Raw genomic sequence first — 19,809 nt, 5'->3', positions numbered from 1 at the left:
TTTCTTCAAACAAATATTTTGAAAAGCACACTATTTGAATGTCTAGCCTGAGGTCCTTCACGGTACCAAACAGCTTATCAGAAAATCTGACAGGATTACCTGTTTTATGAGGAATAAACTGTTAAAGCTGGGAAAAAAAACCCAATATTTGCTTGCAAAAAGCCATACTGAATATTCAGATGCTCACTCAGCTCACTCAGAGGTTATGATGCATCATAACCTCTCTCCAGAAAAAATACGGGCATGGCCAAATGGCTCTTCAGTTCTCCATTCAATCAGACACAACCAGGTCACCTCCACCGATTTCTTACTGATGCGTTTGTTGGTGGGAGTGAAAAGCTCTCTCGACATCTGCCTGGGTGCAACTAGGACACACGCTTAAGGAAGCCATCTAGAAATTTCCTATAAATTTGCTCCTTCATTTCCAAATGCCCGGTTTCCCACACAGCCTTTGCAAGAGCCTTGCATAATCAACGAGGGGCCACCAGGCACCCTGGTCTATTACCACCAAGACCAACATCTCTATCATGCAGGGAAAATTACTGGCAATTCTGTTCTTTAAATGTTCCTCCACCCTCAGGATTACGGGATTGTAACTAAAAACAACAACATGGAGCAGCAGTAATTTTACAAAATTATTTGGAACTACAAAGAAAGTCGCATGTCTGATCAGATCTTAGCTTCCCCTGGGGTTAAGGATACAGCTCTATCCCCACCATAGCTGTAGTTTGGTCTTCAGGATGACAAAGAACAGAACGTAAGACCAAGTGAAGACGACCTTAAACCTTGCACACAGAGTTAGATCATGCCAAATATCTGTAGAATATTTTTGATTTGAGTTTTACACTCTTTTGTGCCCCATTTAATAACTGTCTAAGGGCCTAAAACATTACAGCTTTGAAAACAATTTTTCACATCAGAGATTGAAAATAACCCATCACAGGAAGCACTTAGAACCCAGAAATATTTGGGAAAAAAAAAAAAAATTGGGAAAATTATCTTCACATAGTAATTGTATCTGTTGAGAAACAAGATGAGCTTGAGCCAATTGGCCTTCACCGCGGGGCAGACAGGGGAAGAACACATGGGTAGTAGAAGTGATTAATTTGTCTATCTGTTTAAGGGAACAACGACACCAATTTTGGAAAGTGACCCAACATGTAATGATGAAAAAGCATTAAGTAGGAACAAAGGATTACTCCTACCAATATAAAAATAGGCCCTTCACACTGTATGAAAACACAAACTTAAAAAAACATTCAAAACTGAAAAGCACAGCGCTTTAACAGACTCATCATCTTAAATATTGGTCCCAACTAATCGCACTAAACGCAGGCACAGGAAGCTCTGCAACTTGTCACTTCTGCCTTCTGAAACTGCTCCACAGGAAAACATCTTTTGCAAACCGCAATAGTTTTATGCAGTTTTGCTCAGGAGTTCTGCAACCTCAACCTGGCAGCAGCGACACAGCCAGCCCTTCTGCTCCAGCGAGCGTGACATAAATGAGCTGGAGAGTGCAAAAGCACAAACACAGAAGAGCAATGTCTTAAAAGGACATTTAATCAATTTGCCTCGGCGAGTCACGAGTTCCTCGTGTCAGGTGTTGAACCCTGAGCGCAGGGAAGGGCCAGGACACAGCTGGAACACACACATGCCCTGTCTCAAGCTTCCTCGGTTCCACACCTGCAGGTAAAAGCGAGCTCAACGCGCTGCAGGAAGGCTGAACTACCCAACTCGCCCAGGACACGCAGCCAGGATGAACTTTTAGTCAAAAATACGATTCTGCCTATCAAACTCATTAAACAGATGCTATAATAGCATTACATTAATAAAGAACAATCACGAAGCCTTTTAACTGGATGATGATATTCAAAAAGGATCAAAGAGAGCTAATGGGTACTGATCAAATGCAGACAGGAAACCTGGCACTCTGCAGCGGGGCATGTTCCACATACACAACTACAACAGGTTTTACACCCTGCCAGCTTTCCTTTCTCCTCCTCCTCTTCTTATTTATTCTCCACCTTCTTCATTACAGTCACGGGCAACAGATGTGCAGCAGCAACCAGCTGTGGGGAAATGGCCTGTAGTGCTACCCACAAGGTCACATTTCCCCCGTTTTCACAGTCGAAGCACAGACAGAAGCCTCACACAATCCAAAGCACAGTCCGCCCGAAAGCATCAGCTTCCAACATGACAGTTTGGGGGGTTTTGTTGTTGTGAGGTTTTTGTGTTTGGGATTTTTTTTTTTGAAGAGAAAAGGTCCAACAGCATTACGGTGGGCGCTCCTGGGGGAGAACCTCACTGTATGTACAAACCACACCGTCACGTGAGCTTCTCCAGAGCCTCCTACTTCCCCGGGCCCAGCCATCCTCCTCTGACCGTCACTGCACGTCCCCAGCGTGAGAGGAAACTGCCACGATAAACGCGATTTCCTTCGGGGTTAGCATAGCTTTGCTTTTGTCTCTCCGACAGGATCGACGGGTTATTTCCTCTGTTCCTGAGCGGGAGGGACACAGAGCTCTAACGAACGCTGCCAAGGACACTGAGAAGCGGACAGCAAGTAACAGCGGTGACCTTCAATGCAAATATTTAACCACCACAGCAGGTTAGAAATTAAAAACTGAACCCAGCTCTCTTGGCAGTACTTTTAGCACCTGGGAGCATATTTTTTAATTCCTTAAACACCTGAATAAATACATTTTTAATGAAGTGCTATCTCACTTGAAATATGACTCCAGCTCAATAATTATAACCTAAAAAAAGAACAAAGGGAAGATCTGATATATCCACAACTTGGCACTACTTTTAGTATTAACGTGACCGTTGGTTTTGCATCCCATCGCTTGCAGAGTCCGCATGCAAAGCCTCGTTTAACCGAATCACCGTGCAGACTGTAGCTGCACCACCACCTCTGAACTGAGACCCCAGCTGTCTTTGGGAAGAGGAAGCCAAAGCGACACCGAGAGTCAGCGTTCGTAACTGCTGCCACAATTTGAATTCGCGCCCTACGCCCTGCTGAGTTTAAGTCTTGAGAAATTGAAGGCAGAAAAACTGAAATCTAACAGTTATTTTAAAAAGCGTTGTGACTTTTAACACCTAGCTTATAAGCATCATTGACTGATCTTTAAAGATACCTGCTGGAAAATACACAGGCTATTTTTCTTCCCTTGCTTCCCCGCTCTAAGGGACTATTCATTTTTAGTTTAGAAATGGCTGTAAGTAAATATACGTGAAAAGCTGCAGAAGATTCTCCCATTTTCAGTAACGTTTCCTCCTCTCACATCAAAGAATCATTTCGGAAACTGCAAATTCCTTTAAAAAAATCTTAAGTATTTATAGGCAGCTATTATGCAGGGGAGAATGCACCAGATAAGCACTCTGGGAGGAACGGTGGATGTAGTAATCTAGTTTATTAGAAAAAAATCCCACAGAGAAGGGTGAAATGTTTATAAAAAAGTGTGGAATTTTTAAATTCCCCCTTGAAACGTCCTCAACACTGTTTACTCCTGCTTTTGACTAAGGCAACGTATTCACAGTCATGCTCCTTTCCACCATTCCTCGGCCTGCATTAAACCAAGCGATGTTCACGGCATATAATTTTCCCTGTTTGACTATTACACGTCCCTCACTGATGCTGCAGCTTTGTGAATTGATTTTCCAGTAACACATATTGACAACATACCCAAAGGAGGCTCTGGATCGATAAGCTGCAGAAGAGGCATGTGAAATTTAATGCTTCCCACCCATTGTATGGAGATCAATCTGAATAACAAACGGTACGCGGGACACAAGCGGCCTCGGGCAGTTTCCTGATTTAACAGGCTCTTTGCTCCGCATTATTCGTAACATGGCAGGAACAGGACTGAGGTACGTGTGGGATGAACCCCACGCAGGTGCAGGGCATCACCAGCTGCGCAGAATTGCACGGGAAAACATGAGATGCCAGAACCGGGTTCTTACTGTCTCATAAACGTTCCAGCGAGCTGCGCTGCACCGCTCGTTTTCCAAAGGCTGGAGCCATTTGCTAAATTAAGTAACGAGTGCCATGCCATACGGAAACTGTCCTGAAACCACTGGGCTAAAAAATATTAATACAAAAATTAGTAGTAGGGAAATATTTAGGTAGCTCTAGTTGCGTGGAGCAGTCAATCTTTGGGACTGGTAAATTAAAAAGTCAGTAATGCCTCAGGAACAGAAATTATAGACCTCTACATCCATAAACACATACATGTATATATATTTGAACAGAAAAAAAAAAAAAACAACCCACAAAACCAACAAGAGAAGAAATATTCATTGCTTTCATTTAGATTTACCCTGGAAAGAGCACTGAACCTTTTCCCTACCTATTAAATCTTTTCAAACTTGATTTCAATTTAAAAAATAATTTTTGGAAGCCTATATCTTGCTAGTTTTTAAAACATTTAAAATAGCAGGAGTGAAAACACAAGCCATAACTAGCCACTTGATAATACAGAGCAATCCACTTAAACATACTTTGTGCTCTCTGCAAAATTAACCCGTAAATCAAAGGTGATGCTTTCTGTTGGATTTTGCTGCTCTGGAACAAAACCCAAGAGCAGAAAAGGAAAACACAGAGCCCACACTGAGGTGTGCTCACCACACCCTGTCCCACCAAAGCATCCTTATTCTGCAACCAGTATCTGTTTGAAGATTCTTTGGCCCACATAAAAAACATTAAATATTTACATTGACTCTCCCATCCCTTGCTAATTTAAATCTTAATGTGATCCTATTCATTACACCCTCTTCTCCTCCCTCACTCTCTCATTAGTACATAATTAACATTAACCAGAATTAGGGACTGCACACGCAACATGAATTCTTTTATGCAAAACACCCTCTCTTCTATTGAGGGGAGCTTTCTCATGGGGAAACTCAATGCAGAACACTCTGAAGAATGGAGGGCTTGTTCCATAGTGAAGAAAAAATTGCAATATTTCATTAGCAAGCCAGATATTTCATTAGCGATAAAAATTGAGATATTTCATTAGCAAGACCCCTCATAACCACAGATGAGGGGCCAGCATATAAAACAGCTTCTCACACAGATTTCCAGCAGTGCCTTCCTACTCGTTCTGCATCTCTACAACTTACTTTGAATCAACAAACAAAAATCACAGAGAGAAAAAAAAAAATCCTCATCACTTTGAGGTGGAACATACACTAAAAAATTGTACAATAAAGATACCGAGCTGTATCCTTTGTATGACAGGCCCATACTGTCCTCAAATCCCTTAATTCTTTAAATTCTTATAGAAGCCTTTGTACTTCCATGACATCCTGTTTCAGCTTATCCACTGCTGCTTCTAACGACAAAGCACAAAAAGCAAGAAGCTCTATATATATCTAAGGACGTTATGACAAGTTAAAAAAATATACTTCAAAACCACCACAGAACCATTACTGGTGTGTTCCTCACACAATACAGATCCAAAACCTCAGTACTACTTTATTTCTGTGAATAGCCAACTGCAGCAGTAAAAGCTTCATTGGACAGTTTGAAGGACACACACAAAATTATTCAGTAGAGAGCAAAGTTTCCAAACACATCAGTGTCTAGCGACTACTTTTTTTTGGTTCAGCAATCTTTTTCCCCAGTACTCACACTGACCTCAATCTAATACAGAATTTATACTTAAGCAGCACATGAGAAAGAAACATCTGCAGTAGATTCTAATTTTCCATAGCTTAACATATCTATACACCAACTTAATGAGGAAGATTTCCCTGGGATTAAAATAAATTAAAAAGAAAAAAAAAACTGAAGAAAATGTAGTTTCGAGTGAAGAAACCACACTGTGAAGCAAACATTTTAAACTGAGACTGTCGGGTTTATGCTGCCTGTTTTCAGGTAATAGAAAAGCTTCAGTGGTACAACTTCTTGCTGCCCATTGCCAGTCCTCAACACGCAACAGAAATGCTTGGGCTGCACTGGAGTCTCTCCACCACTTCCCAGAAATGCTCTCACTGGGAAGCTGCATGCTTCTGCACTGCTTACATCAACAAAAAACACGTATGATAACTATAAATTGGTAAATCCAAAGGTCCTCCCAAAATGCCCATCATAAAGAACAGCAGCAAACCTTGCAATAAAAGAGTTCACTGTTGCAGATGCTCCCCAAAGCCTGCCTCCGCTCCCGGGATATCTCCAGGATCATGAAAAAAGGGGATAGGGGAGAACTTATTCTCACAAACACACATTAAACAATCCTTGGGGTAGGGAAGTGGTTAATTCCTGGACCCTTTCTCTCTCAAAACTGGGACACATCAGGACTTTGAAGTCTTAAATAATCCCCACAGTAGACACCCCCAATCCCAGGGAACCATGTGTGCTAGCAGCAAGAAAAAAAAATTTCCCTACTCCTACATAATCATAAGTGACTTCGTGTTTAATTTTATTTCCATTAAATAGCTCCCTTCACTGAGAAGAAGAGTACTAGAAACAAATACGTACCGGAAAAATGCAGCAAGTTAAACCAGTGACTCAGGCTGGCAGCAGCCCAGTCAGGAGACAGACAGCAAGACCAATTCCCTTTGGACACTCCCTTCCCAACTTCCTCAACTTCGTATTAAAAGCAAAATACCTAACTCCTAATACGGAAACAGCTGTGCTATTTTAGACTGTAACTATCACAACAAGATCAAATCCAGTAGTAAGGAAGTTTCATGGCTCATCTACAAAAAAGGGCACATTCTGTCATCAGAAAAAAAGCTACTTTAGCCCTTTCTACTGTTTTTGTTCTTTAGTTCTGCTTAGTAGAAATAGCAGAACATATCTGTATGTTTTCAGCATAATTGTTTTGTTGTTATTAATAAGCAAAACCAAGTCACTATATTTCCCACTCTACTTTTTTTTACTACCTTTAATATCAAAGAATTTAACATAACGACAAAAAGAAGCGTTTACTGTAAGTTGTCCTGGTACTTCTGAGACTACAGTCTAAAACTAGTTGGAAAAAACCACTAAAACCATACAAAGGAAATCACCCTCAAATGGAAAAGGGACTAAATTGCTTAGAAACATTAAATCAATGCATTAGCAGTCAGTAACAACACTGGTACAGGTGTATTTATCGGTTCAAAACATCCATTGAGAATTTGTTATGACTCCCTATATTTCTGAATTCATGTTGAGCAATGACTCATGACAAAGCAGACTGTAAATGTATGATACGACAAATCACAATTTGTAACTCGACTACATGACTTTCTATAAAGCTTGAGACAATACACTAACTCTATAACTACCGAAACCATGATTCTCTGCAGAAACTATGAAAAAAAGAATGTTAGGCTTAAGTAAAAACGTGTTTTTTCCTACAGCTTTGTTCCAGTTGTGAAAGTGTTCCATACCAAATCGTATATTACTTTAAAAGTGAGCAAGACAAACAAAAATGGTTTTACAGAATATGCTGTCAGTAGCCATTTGCTACTGCAACTTAATTGTATCTAAGTATAGTCATATGTTAGCAGAAATACCCACAGAAATACTAACACATATTTATACACATAAAGTTTGTATCACATTCCATCAGGACAGAAGAAAGTTAGATGAACCCTACTGTTTTAATTCCAAACTTCACAAAAGCAAATAGCCACAGGTTGAAACGAGAGGTCAGAGGGAGAGCAGGCAGGAAAATATCTGGACTTCTGCTGTGTTGACATCCACAACATTAGGTCAAAAGAAACAAAATAAAAGCAGATTTCTTACCTTCCCCAACCATAGAGACACCTATCGACATGCCCATAAACTTGCTTTTGGTCCATACGTGAGCGTTCACGCACATTTTCTTCTCTTTGCACTCACAGTAAAAGCAAGATACTGGCGGATGATGGGATACTTGTTCCGCTACAAACCTCAGCTTGTAGCACGCGGACTGGTCCTGGCCAAACTCCTTGGTCGGGTCCTTAGAAACCGTGGAGGCACCATTAGTTCTGAATGCTTTCACTTTATCTTTAGGCACATCCCACGAGCAATGAAATGTTTCACCAATTATAGGGTTATAGGGCTTCTTGGCAACCGCTCCCTTTCGGCCTTCATGAAAAGCTGTTAGATAATACTCCACAAAGCAGATAATTCTGTCCTCGGGAGTGGCTCCAGCTGCAATTGACAAAAACAGGTCTGGATGGGCCATGAAATTTGCATACATCTCCAGCAGGGATCTTTTCTCCAAAATAAATGTTGGAAGCACTACCTGTATGCAAAGCAGACAAAGGCAGATATGATTTCCCCATGATCACACTACCACGGGGGAGAGAGGGGGAGAACAGTTAAAACAGCTGCAATTCTGGCCCTGCCGAGTTTCGGGACAGTGTATTTTCCTCCCCTGCCACAGCAATTTCATTTTCTTTGCAGTGTAAATAATGAAAAAGCAGCAGCCTTGATAGCCATGCAGGCTGCTTCCGATTTCATTCTGATTCTCAACAGCAGCTCACACAACAGGGACGGGCTGTTCCGCTCACATGGAAATCTGCCTTTTCCTCTCCTCTAACAAACCAAGCATTGTTCTCCTTGTTTACAGCACATAAAAACATACTTCAATGTAAATTAATTTATAGCAAATATCAACAGGCCCAGCTAATCATAAACCTCCTAAAAGGGAGGGGCACACCCTCCCAAGTCACTACAAGATGAGTATTTTATATAAACATAGACATCACCAACCTGTAAGTGCTGGAGAGTGTAAGGGGTCCATCTACCCATTCTGTCAAACACCTGCGCTCCCAATTTCACACCTGGACCCTTGACCACCCACTGCATATGTATTAGGTCCTTTCCAGCCTCTAACAAACCAAGCCAACTAGATCCAACCGAAACCAAACCTCAGGCTTATGTTTCCAAGGATAAAACCATGCCAAGGACCCCTCCCAAGAGGCTATAGGCAAGAAAACACTCCCCGTTTGTCTCCCTCTGTCCTACACTGTCATTGTAGAATCATGTCCCCTCCACCTCCCAAGTCAAATCCCTTGCCACCCCTACACTACCTGTCACCCCCAGGCACAGGGCATGTCCCCTAAGTTTCAGATCATACCATACTACTTTGGTGGGACACTGACTGCCTTCACCTTACTTCAGATAAAGTTGAAATAAAAAAGAACTGCACAAACTGTTACATCAACGTCCTGGGACTAGAGAGGCACCAGGGGGCCAGAAATAATCTGGGACTTTGCACTGGAGGGAGCCAGCCCCGAGTGATTTGGAAGCAGCCCCGAGTGGCTCATCTAGCAATGCAGCTGTTGCCAAAGTCACCCTCCCAGGAGTAACACTGTGTTAGAAAGTGAAACACAAGATGGGTGAGGATCACAAGACATAAAATAATTTATTTCTCTCCCTTTCTTCTCCCCCACCTTGTGCAGGACCATCCCAGGGGAGCTCAGAGGTCGCTCCTGCGTGACCAACAAGGAACTTCTGGCACACACAAATTTGTCTAGAATCAAAGTGGCTCAATCATGCCAGATGCAGATCAAGAGCTGTCCTCTATTAAAGCAATTTTTCTGCTTTCGTCTTTAATTCTTCTTTCTCCCTTTCCCAAAAGCAAGGGTTATTTGCAGCAGGCAGGGAGCCACCCTTCAATCATAAACACATTTGCTTCCCCCCTGCCGCCCCAGCTTGCTGTTCTAAGCGAGAGCAAAGCACAGTTCTGTCCTTCTGGATCCCATGATAATAAAATAGAAGCAGTCAAACTTTTATTAACCATTTAGTTCTTTTCAAAGAAAACTTGTAAACATGAAAAAAAAATTTCAATCACAACGACTCAAATGCAGTCTTAACAGCTACACAGTTAAGTCAACATACTACAACTGCAAAAAAATATAACCGCTCTGGTAACACACACGCTCATTAGCTCTCTCCTTCTGTATGTTATTTACACACACATAGCCTCTTATAGGCTAATAATTTTTACAAGTTTAGATATAAATCAAGCAAAGTTCTGTCTGTAATACTCCTCTGACTCTGCTCTGGAAGCCTTGAGGACTCCACATGGTCTCTGTTACCAGCCTAATGAGGCCCCAAAAGATGGAGGACCTTAATTTTACACTACGCGTGGCAGACTCCAGAGTGCTAGAGGCAGCCTGCAGTCCCCACGGTGGTGTGACAGCGAGGTGCTGAGAAGACTGGTTTTTAGAAGTGAAATCTAAAACTTTGGAAGGCAAAGTGGAAAGGCAGTAGATTTTCTTTGGGTATTTTCAGCTCTTTAAACAATCCCGTCTTACTTGCAGCACTCTCAATCTGACCAACTATTCATTATCCAATATAATCTTAAAAAAACGCAATTCAGCATTACTGACCCTCAATACAGGATCTCATTTTAATATAAATTGTACAATCCAAGATCAGGTTATCAAAGGAGAAACTGCCAGCAAAATATAAGGAAAAAAATACCCCACACCCCATCACTTCTGTCGAGAAATACCAGCAGTGACCACCATTTCACTGCACAGACTTAAAAGGGCAGGGAAACTCATTTGAATAAGCAGCACTCTGCATCTCGGTGTGTCCCAGTGTCCCTCTCTAAAGAGTGTGACATTTATTAACACGAATGGAGGAGAAGAAAACTACAGACCGTACTTAAGACGATGCAAATTTTATGGTACGTTAAGACTGCTGTGGTTTGATGCTGTTGATTTGATCACATAGTCCTCATAACCACTCTCACAAGTACTAGCTGTGTGCTCTGCAGCTACGTACTTAATACAGCTACACCAACACAGCCACTAAATGAGGTGTTAGGAATCACTGGACTCTTACTATTCAGTTTCAGGAACCAATTTAAAATCTGAATAAAGCCCGAACTCCAGCTCAAATGATCTTGCTTTAAAAGCCCAACTAAAATGGAAAGTACACCCTTAATTATAGCAGGAAAGGGCCCATGGCAAAGTGCAGAATAATTGAATTGTTTCCGCAAAAGGAGATAGAACTACATATGAAAAATATTTGAGTTTTAAAGCTTACCCAACTCCAAAAGGCTTACAAAATATGCCTAGAAAACATTGCTTTTTACTAAGTAGTCTCATAGCCTCAACATTTCAATACATAACACCACCACACACCAACATAGTCCAAAAAAAAAAAAAAAAAAAAAAAATCAAACCACACCAGTCAATTTATTTTTTAATTGGCCCTATCTTGATTTCTGCAGAAATAAGCAAAATAGAAATAAACAAATTTGGAAGCATATGCTATTCTTCTTGCCAGTGTTGGACTGTCATGCACTTGTGCTAGTATTCTAGCTTCCAAAGGAATGAGATTTTCAACTCTTCTGCAGCCAAACAGAATGCACTGTCCAGAAAAATACACTCAGGACCTACGTTCTTTATATTGGTTTTGGACTGGACTAAAACAATTTTTTTTTTTTTTAATGGCATAAAAAGTCAAAACTGCCTTCTTTTTTCCTTTGAGAAAAAGTGGGCATGACAACCAAATGGACGTAAGAATTTCTCTACAATAAATACCATGTTGCTGAAGTCTGAAGCAAAAAATCTCCCAATTGCATTCTAAAATTTTAGAATAATCTCTGTTCTTATTCTTTCTCAGGCTTCAGGTGAAAAGGAAGCAGTTTAACAGGCATTCTTCCGTTTTCATTGAGGTTAAAAAGAGGATATTGGCTCAAAGCTTGATCATAATCTCCTAGATTTGAATTCACCTATACTTAATTAGATCTGAATGCAACTGAAAAAGGCAAGAACGTGACTTCTTAAGAACAGAGATATTTATCCCCTCTACTATTTACTGCGAGGCAAACCATGGGTGTCAGTACCATTCCCTACTTTTTTCAAAAATCTGACCAAGGTACTCCATGCTGAAATGTCCCTCTCTTAGAGGTACAAAAGCTCTCCACTGTTGTCTGTGTTGCTGTGGGAGTAATACAAGCTATTTTCATCCTATTTATATTTTAAAATTACAAAGTAAAAGTATACTGACAAGCAAATTTAAAACTTACGACATCGTGAACATACGACAATGTTAACTTACAAAAGGTTGATATTCTGCAGAATTACTGGCAGCCCTTTTTACACAGAATGGCAGCCCTTTATTTTTAGCACATGTGAACTGTGTAGGGAAGGTGAGGGAATGCAGGGGAGGGATCACCCATCTGTACAAACTGTTAGCATTAATTGCAACCCATTAGATGCCATTTGCCAACAAATTTATCAGGCTGTCAGTGGTTTTTGGCGCTATTTTTCATTTTTTAAAAAGTCCAAAGAACAAACAATTTAGAAACTTATTTTTTCCCCAGCAATTCCATTTTAATTGAGGTTTAAAGTCCTAGCCCAGTCCAAGGCATCGGTTTTGTATTATGTTTTGCTGCTGTGAACTGCACCCACCCAACTCTCTCTAGCAGCTATTGAAGTCTATTTGGACACCACAGAGTCTATCCTGTTCTAGCAAATCCCCATGCAGATTTAATACTTCATTGTGGGTGTTTTCCGTCACAGTAGATTTTTACTGTTAAACTCCTCATTAAAAGGCATGGCAGCGTGACACATTTCATAAGCGAAGCACCTCTGCAACGTTAAATGTGGCTATCATCACTGGGGGAAACTGATGTCAGCGCAGACAAGGCCAAGACTAACAATAAGCAATCACCCCATAGGAAAAGATGCTGTTCCCTCTGATATGGTACCTGAAGGTAATGATTATGCATCCAGAACTCAAAGCCACCTAGGGCTCAGAAGAGCTCTTTGTTCATGTGTGGAGCATGTTACAATCCACAGCTCACAAAATGAACCAAAGAAACAACCCTTGGGAAGAAGGCACAGGAAAATAGAAATATATAAAACATCCCCTGATATTAGCAATTACTGTGCCACAACTACTTCCAGCAAAAGCTGACCAGCATCAAGGCTGTCTGAAAGCTGACTTTCAGAGGAATAACTAAAAATGAGAAGAGGTGGAGGCAACAAACCAAGCTTTATCGTCACACATCTGTGGCCCAAAGGGCCTCATGCCAGTAAGCAAAGTTAATAAAAAAAGCAGCCAGCTGTCTTGTAATTATTTTTTTTAATCCTCAAAATGGTCAGAATAGTGATGTGCACATGTGGCATGTCTCATTAATACTCATCATATGTGTATTCATGCATCACACAGACTAGAGATAGATCTAATCTGCCATATGCCTGTTCCTCTTTTCAGACTGTGGGTATTATATATACATATTCATGCATGCTAATATTTTGCCATACTATATATCTGATAATATTCATCACTATCCTCAAAAACTGTGCTCTAAGAACACTATGTAAGAAATAGGTTATCATATACATTTACCTTCCTACTTTTCTTATAAGTGTCTACACTTCTCTTATATACAGGAATTTCTCTTATTTACATTAATTGTGTGTCTTTGGGATTTTGCTTCCTCTGCCAAGACAAAAAGATGACACTGGAAATCAGGGAAGAAAAATCTTGTTCGTTACCAAAGACAAAATGTTTTGAAGACACAAGAACAACACAATCTTAGTCTAGTTTAAACATTATGGACTCAGGCAGCCTTAGCAAACCAACACAGAAAAGAGGAAGAGCTAAGAAATATTGAGGACTGTAAGAAAAACAAAACTGAAGATGAACTGTACATAACCCCAGACATACTAAGAAGTGACAGGTATAAATTATTCACAAATGAAATGATGAAACTTTTGTTCTATTTAGAACAAAACATTAATTTCTGTGCAGCTATTCAATAGCTATACTTAGCAACAGATCACGGGATTGCTCAGTCTTAAAAATGTAAGCATTTTTAAATATTGTCAATTGTTCCAGAGGAAGCAGAAAAGACTATATTGAGAAAGTCTTATTTTGTAAGAAAGTGATACTAAAATAGATTTTGACTAATATGTAAGATCAAAAAGGAAAGCAGATGAACTCTTCAGAATATCAAAATGCCCATGAGAAGAATCTCCTGCAAAGCTTCTTCATGCACAAGGGAAATTCTCTGGTCATTCCAAACATTTTTTATTTGTAGGAGGGTGTGTCAGAATGAGTTCTTCTTATTTGTGGGAAGTGGGTTATAGGGGTTTTCTTTGTTTGGGTTTTTTTAAGTAGAAAACCTTTGTGGAAGGAAAGGGTATTCAGCATCTTTACAAAAATCCACTTGATTATTTATTAAGTCCCATGAGAAGGCTTCACTGGAATGTGGGACTACTCAAAAATAGGTATTCTCTGCTTCCAGAACATCTACCTCATTTCCAAAACGCAACTTATGGGAAATTTCTCAGATGCTGTAGCCTCTCTGATCATATCAGTACAGAAAAGCTCATAACAATACTGGTTCCAGGACCAGAAGGATGTACAGAAGGTTAAACTGGTGAGCTGCTTAGCACAGACAGGAACAGTGACACACTGAAGACTGTCATTTCTTTACCATCATGTTTTTTTGGAAGCTGCCAAGTAATTAAATAGAATCAAATCCACAAAGCAGTAACTGGAGCACAGTATCTCCTTCATCAAAACAACTGCAGTTATTGTTCCTCAAAAACTCAGTGCACCCTGGCTTAACATACATGTGGGATACATACAGAACATATGGTTGCTTTGAAATACTTATAAAAGAATATGGAAGAGTTTGGGGGTGTTTTTTAATTCTTTTTTTCTTTCCCTTCTCCCCACCCCATTCCCTCATACCTAACATATGTGATGCAGTCACTTCCTGTGAAAGCCTGCCTAGCAGGAGACAGCACTCCATAGCTCTCTGGAACTACACCTTTATAAAGAGGCAAACTTCCCTGTCCACAGGGGCAAAACATGCTCACAGGAATCACATGCGTGAACGTGTGCACACACACAGAAGGATGAGAAGAATTAAAAATAATGAACAACTATAAAAGAGATACAGTGTCCGTACCCTGGTAAGGTCCATGCCAAGTTTGAGTTGAGAGATGAGATGGAGAATTACACTACGTTGATCATCCATGACTCCTAAATCCTCCTCTTCATTATCTTCAGTATCTGTCATTTCATCTTCAACTAGGATCAACTCTGAAGTTGAATGCTGAAATGAAAAGAAACATCACCATCTGGACAAAAAGATACAGCATGGGTTTTTTTCCACTATATATGTTTAAAAATGGAGCTGTCTCAATGGAACCAAAGACAGCCTCTGTTAAAACCAAGAAAAGATATAAATTCAAAATAGAAAAATCCAGTGATGGGTTCATAAAGCATTTCAATTCTATCCTCAGGACAAGAGTGGTAAGTATCAGATGCTAATTTAACACATTATCTTCTCATACTTATATTGCAGTGATGCCAGACAAGTATCATAGCATATTAAAGTAATGGGTCTTCTATTTATTAAATAGAAGTACACAGATGAAAATGAGTCTTCAAGACTTTGTTTCATAAATCTCTCCAGCAAATATTCATACTTCATACCTAGATGTTGCATGACTTGATTTCACACTTTTTTTTTTTTCCTTTCCTCTATCCAACTTACAAGTTACATATCTAAGAAAGTCAAGACTATTAACTGAAGGAGATAAAACTAAGACTATAATTAGAGTACACACCTTTGACAAAAAACCAAAGACATTGGATTTTGGAGGTTAAGGCAACGCCATGAGTCTTTATGACATTTGCAACACTAAGCTTCTTCGCAGCACAACAATCCCAATACTGCCCAGTTTCCAGACATACAAGCTGAAGATCAAGAGAGGAATCATATCATCCCCCTTCAAGAGGGACTTTAAAGCAGAAAGGGATAATGATTTGTGATATTTTATTTCTCCTCAGGGTTTGCAATATATTATTAACAATAATCCAAACAGGTGGTGGTTATTTTGTTCAATCCATCAAAACCACTCTGCAAGCCTTCCAGATATGTATTCAGGTAAGCTTTTTGTACTTAAAAAAAAAAGTTATGGAGTTATAGGTTATGGAGCTGAAAAATTTACAGCCCAGCATTTTATTATTCCCCAAGGACTCCATGCTGTAAATGAGACAACACTACCTGCAAAACTTAGCACTCCTTCATGCTAAATAGGATTTCTGCAGAAACAGCTATTTCATAACATTTTTCAAAAATTTTTCATCTCACTGCACAAGTCTTTACAGATGAAAAGTTTCATTAAAACCAGCTGATATTCAGAATAAAGTTTCAAAGAAATATTTCTGAATGATCACATTAGAGACCCCTCAGGTGAACAGCAGCTCGTGTAAGGAGAATGTCTCTGAAATTTAGTTACTACAGATGTTTCCAAGATTTTAATAAAGTGGTTTTATCTTTAAAATGTTTAGTTACAAAAGAATAGCTATTTGGTGAAATCCAAGGACATTTGAAAGATGCTTTACTATTACTTTATTTAGAAAGTAGAATATGTAGATTACATAAAACAGAATCTGGTGAGCTGCAACCTCAACAGCTTGGAGCTTTTCAAAAGGACAAAACCACACTTTCGTCCTCCCACTCCCTCAGAAAATAAAAGGATAGAACAATAAGCTCTTTCCTCCCAAAATCCACAGCATTATTCTCCAACTGACACCTTACTGAGTTCAATTAACATAAAACCTGATACAAAATTAACAGTCGGGGAGACATACAGCACCGAAGCCTGGCTCAGTCGTACAGGCTTCGATTCATTCGGAGGGAGCGTGGAAAAAGCAGTATCAGAACTTACAGTAGATGCTTCCACAGGAGGTTTCCCTTTGATCCAGCTTGACCTCATTGAGAGCACTGAGCTACCGAATCAGCACTGCTGCTTCTGTTACTGCCATGAACTGAGCTCGCGGCAAACAAGCTCCAGCAGGAATTAATAGCGCTAGAAAAAAAAAAAAAAGCAAGCACGGGAACCTCCCCTCCTCACTCCCACTGCCTCTTTTTTTTTTTTTTTTTTTGGCTATCCGACGAGTTGGAGAGTGTGCACCGGATGTCAATCTGCTCCTTGCGTTTCCAGTCACACGGCACTGAGATCAGTGAGCTTAACTGCACACAGCTCCAACTGGGAAATGCTGCTGCTGCTTCCCAAAGGATATCCTGCTGGGCTGTTCTCCAGGTCCGGGGCAGGAGGGAGGGGGCACAAGCGTGCGTGAGCGTGCACAAGTGTGAGAGAGCGAGAGAACGTGCTAGCAGGTAACATGCTTTCAGGTGAACATACAACAGCTGTGTAACCTTTAGTTGCCAACAGCATCAGAAAATAAACAAATTACACATCAACAAGTTTGCAGACTAAACCATATATTAAGAATTTTCTTTTTCTCCTGAAAACTGCACATTCAGCCAGGGGCATAAATCCTTCTTTCTTTCCTGCTAAAATAGATCTTAGGTTTTCCATGCCTTTCAGAGTGCAACTAACAAAATAGCAACTGCCCCTCATTGCTGCTCTACAGAACGTTCACAGTGAGGGCAAGCAACCCTATAAACAGTTTAGGTGCCCGGGAAAGTAGTGTTTGCATTGTTTTAATTGAAGGACTTTCTGCTCATCAGGGAGGATAAGTACAATATAACATTAGGATCAAGCGTGTTTAATGGCCATTCTGCAATAAGGACTATAATTTTAATTATCTTAACTATCCCCTATTTTAAGAACACGTGCAAGGGCACCAAACATCCAACAACTCTACTACTGGAGTTACCAACCTGCTACTGACCTTCAGTGCATGCAGAATGACATCAGCTGTCTGCATCTTTTCTCACTTTCCAAGAAAAGAAGAACTTAAGCAGCAGTTTACAATTTATGTCACAGGAACTGAACAGCAGTCACCTTCAGTAAGCAATATCCTTCCCGTATTTCCTTCTCTTCCCATTAGCTGTTCTAGGTAATTAGTGAATTGCTTTTCAAAGAGCACAGGAAATAGACATTTGTTTAACTAACACATATTTTCTTTTAAAAAAACAACCATGTAAGCACAACACCGGGTGTGTGGATATACAGCCACAAAACACAAAGCTACTGTATCTTTAAAGTGTCATAAAAGTCCGATCAGGTTTTTAATTCTTTTTATTTCCACAGAAATAGTACGCAGTTTAGTAGTAAGCGACGTGTAATCATCCAGTACAATGTCAAGTGATTATCCTTTAACGGCAGCTTTTCTGAATTATCAGACACAGACATACATTCCTTCCTCCCTCCCCCTCTAAAATACAATTGCAAAGCCACACCAGGAAAGCGGTGATTTGCTCCGTTCCTGTGTGGTCAGAGCACACTGTAAAAGCCATTGAGCTGTGCCCAGCTCCGCCTGGGCACGAACAGCGCAGCCAGGCGTGGGTGCTAACCCCGAGAATCAAACCAGTTACAAACAAGAACCAAAAAGGGACTTCTATTTAAAATCATTTTAATCGAAATGAGTTTCCAACACTGGGCCAAAGCACTAGGATTCTTCATAAAAATCTGAATGGAAAACAACAGATCATTTCCAGAAATCCTGTGAAGGGATTAATTTCAAAGTCTAAAGGCCAAAGACATAAAAACACACACTGGCAGAGATCTATTTTAAACAGGTCACTTCATTAGAACTGGGATTGATTAATTTAGAGAGGTCATCTGCTGGGAAACGAAATGGATGTTCTACTCAGCAGTCTCCATCAGAAAACAGGCTGATTCTTTTTGAACAGATGAAACCTATAAGGGAAAGAAACTGTTTCTGAAGAAAACATTCTGCATTTTAAAAGAAGTCTTCAGGAAAAAGACACTTTGACAAGTCTAGGATAGAATCACAAGAGTTAAAAGCTACATTTCTGTCAAAGGGCAAACCTGCCTCTGTTCTTCCAAAATATCTTCCACAAGTCAATTTTGCAAATTGACTGCTGTGCTAGAAATTAATTTTTACATAATTAGTTCAGTTATAAGGCCCATAGCGTGATTTTCCAACATACTTCACAACACGTACCATGCAACAGTACTGTCAGGCATGACATGGGTCTCATCTTGTTTATTTGTTGCAGGGGAGAGAAAGGAATATACAGAATCCCAGTATCATTTCAGTTGGAATGGACTTCTTCCCCCATGCTGTGCTCAGGCAGGGACACCTAGAAACAGTTGTCAAGGACCATGTCCATCTAAATTTTTAGTATCTCCAAGGATGGAGACTCCACAACCTCTCTGGACAACCCCTGCCACTGTTTGATTATCTTCACAGTGAAAAAGCATCTTCTGATGTCCAGATTGACTTTCACGTGCCCATTGCCTCTTGTCCTGTCACTGGGCACTATTGAGAAGACTCCATCACCCTGTCTTTCACTGCCTCCCATCAGGTATTTATACACATTGATAAGACCCCTCCGAGCCTTCTCTTCTCCAGGATGAACAGTCCCAGCTCTCCACACCTCTCCTCATGTGAAGGATGCTCCAGAAATTTCATCATCTCTGTGGATCCGTGCTGGACTCACTCCAGTAAGCCCACGTCTTTCTTGTACTGGGGAGCCCAGAACTGCACACAGCACCACAGATGTGGCCTCACCTCTGCCAAGGAGAGGGGAAGGATCCTGACCCACCAGCAACACTCTTCCTAAAGCAGCCCAGGATGCTGTTGGCCACCTTTGCCACAAGAGCACATTGCTGGCTCATGGTCAGCTTGTTGTCCACCATGACCCCAAGGTGTTCTCTGCAAAAGTTGCTTTCCAGCCAGCTGGCCTCCAGCCTGTACTGGTGCAGGGGCTTACTCTCAGATATCCCCAGATGCAGAACTTCGCATTTCCCTGTGTTGAACTTGATGAGATTCCTCTCTCTCCAGCCTGCACTACCCTTTGACTCATCAGCCACTTCTCCCAGGTTTTTTTATCATCTACAAACTTGCTGAGGGTGCACTCTGCCCCATCATCCAGGTCATGAATGAAGACGTTGAACAGT

The 19,809-nt window shown here is 40.6% G+C and overlaps 1 protein-coding gene across 2 annotated transcripts in view; it reads right to left on the bottom strand.

Annotated features, from left to right (window-relative positions):
* OSBPL10 (oxysterol binding protein like 10) overlaps positions 1-19,809 on the bottom strand; it is a 109,313-nt gene that overhangs the window by 7,738 nt on the left and 81,766 nt on the right. For both annotated transcript variants that reach the window (XM_074151039.1, XM_074151040.1), the window contains 2 exons: positions 14,871-15,017; positions 7,739-8,222 (listed from right to left, as the gene is read on the bottom strand). In XM_074151039.1, coding sequence (XP_074007140.1) covers positions 7,739-8,222; positions 14,871-15,017 — 631 coding nt within the window. The remainder of the gene's footprint in view (positions 1-7,738; positions 8,223-14,870; positions 15,018-19,809) is intronic.

Source organism: Numenius arquata, chromosome 7 (assembly GCF_964106895.1).
Source record: "Numenius arquata chromosome 7, bNumArq3.hap1.1, whole genome shotgun sequence".
Taxonomy (NCBI): domain Eukaryota; kingdom Metazoa; phylum Chordata; class Aves; order Charadriiformes; family Scolopacidae; genus Numenius; species Numenius arquata.
Note: the sequence above shows the minus strand (reverse complement) of the source record. Positions and strands in the feature narration are given on the sequence as shown.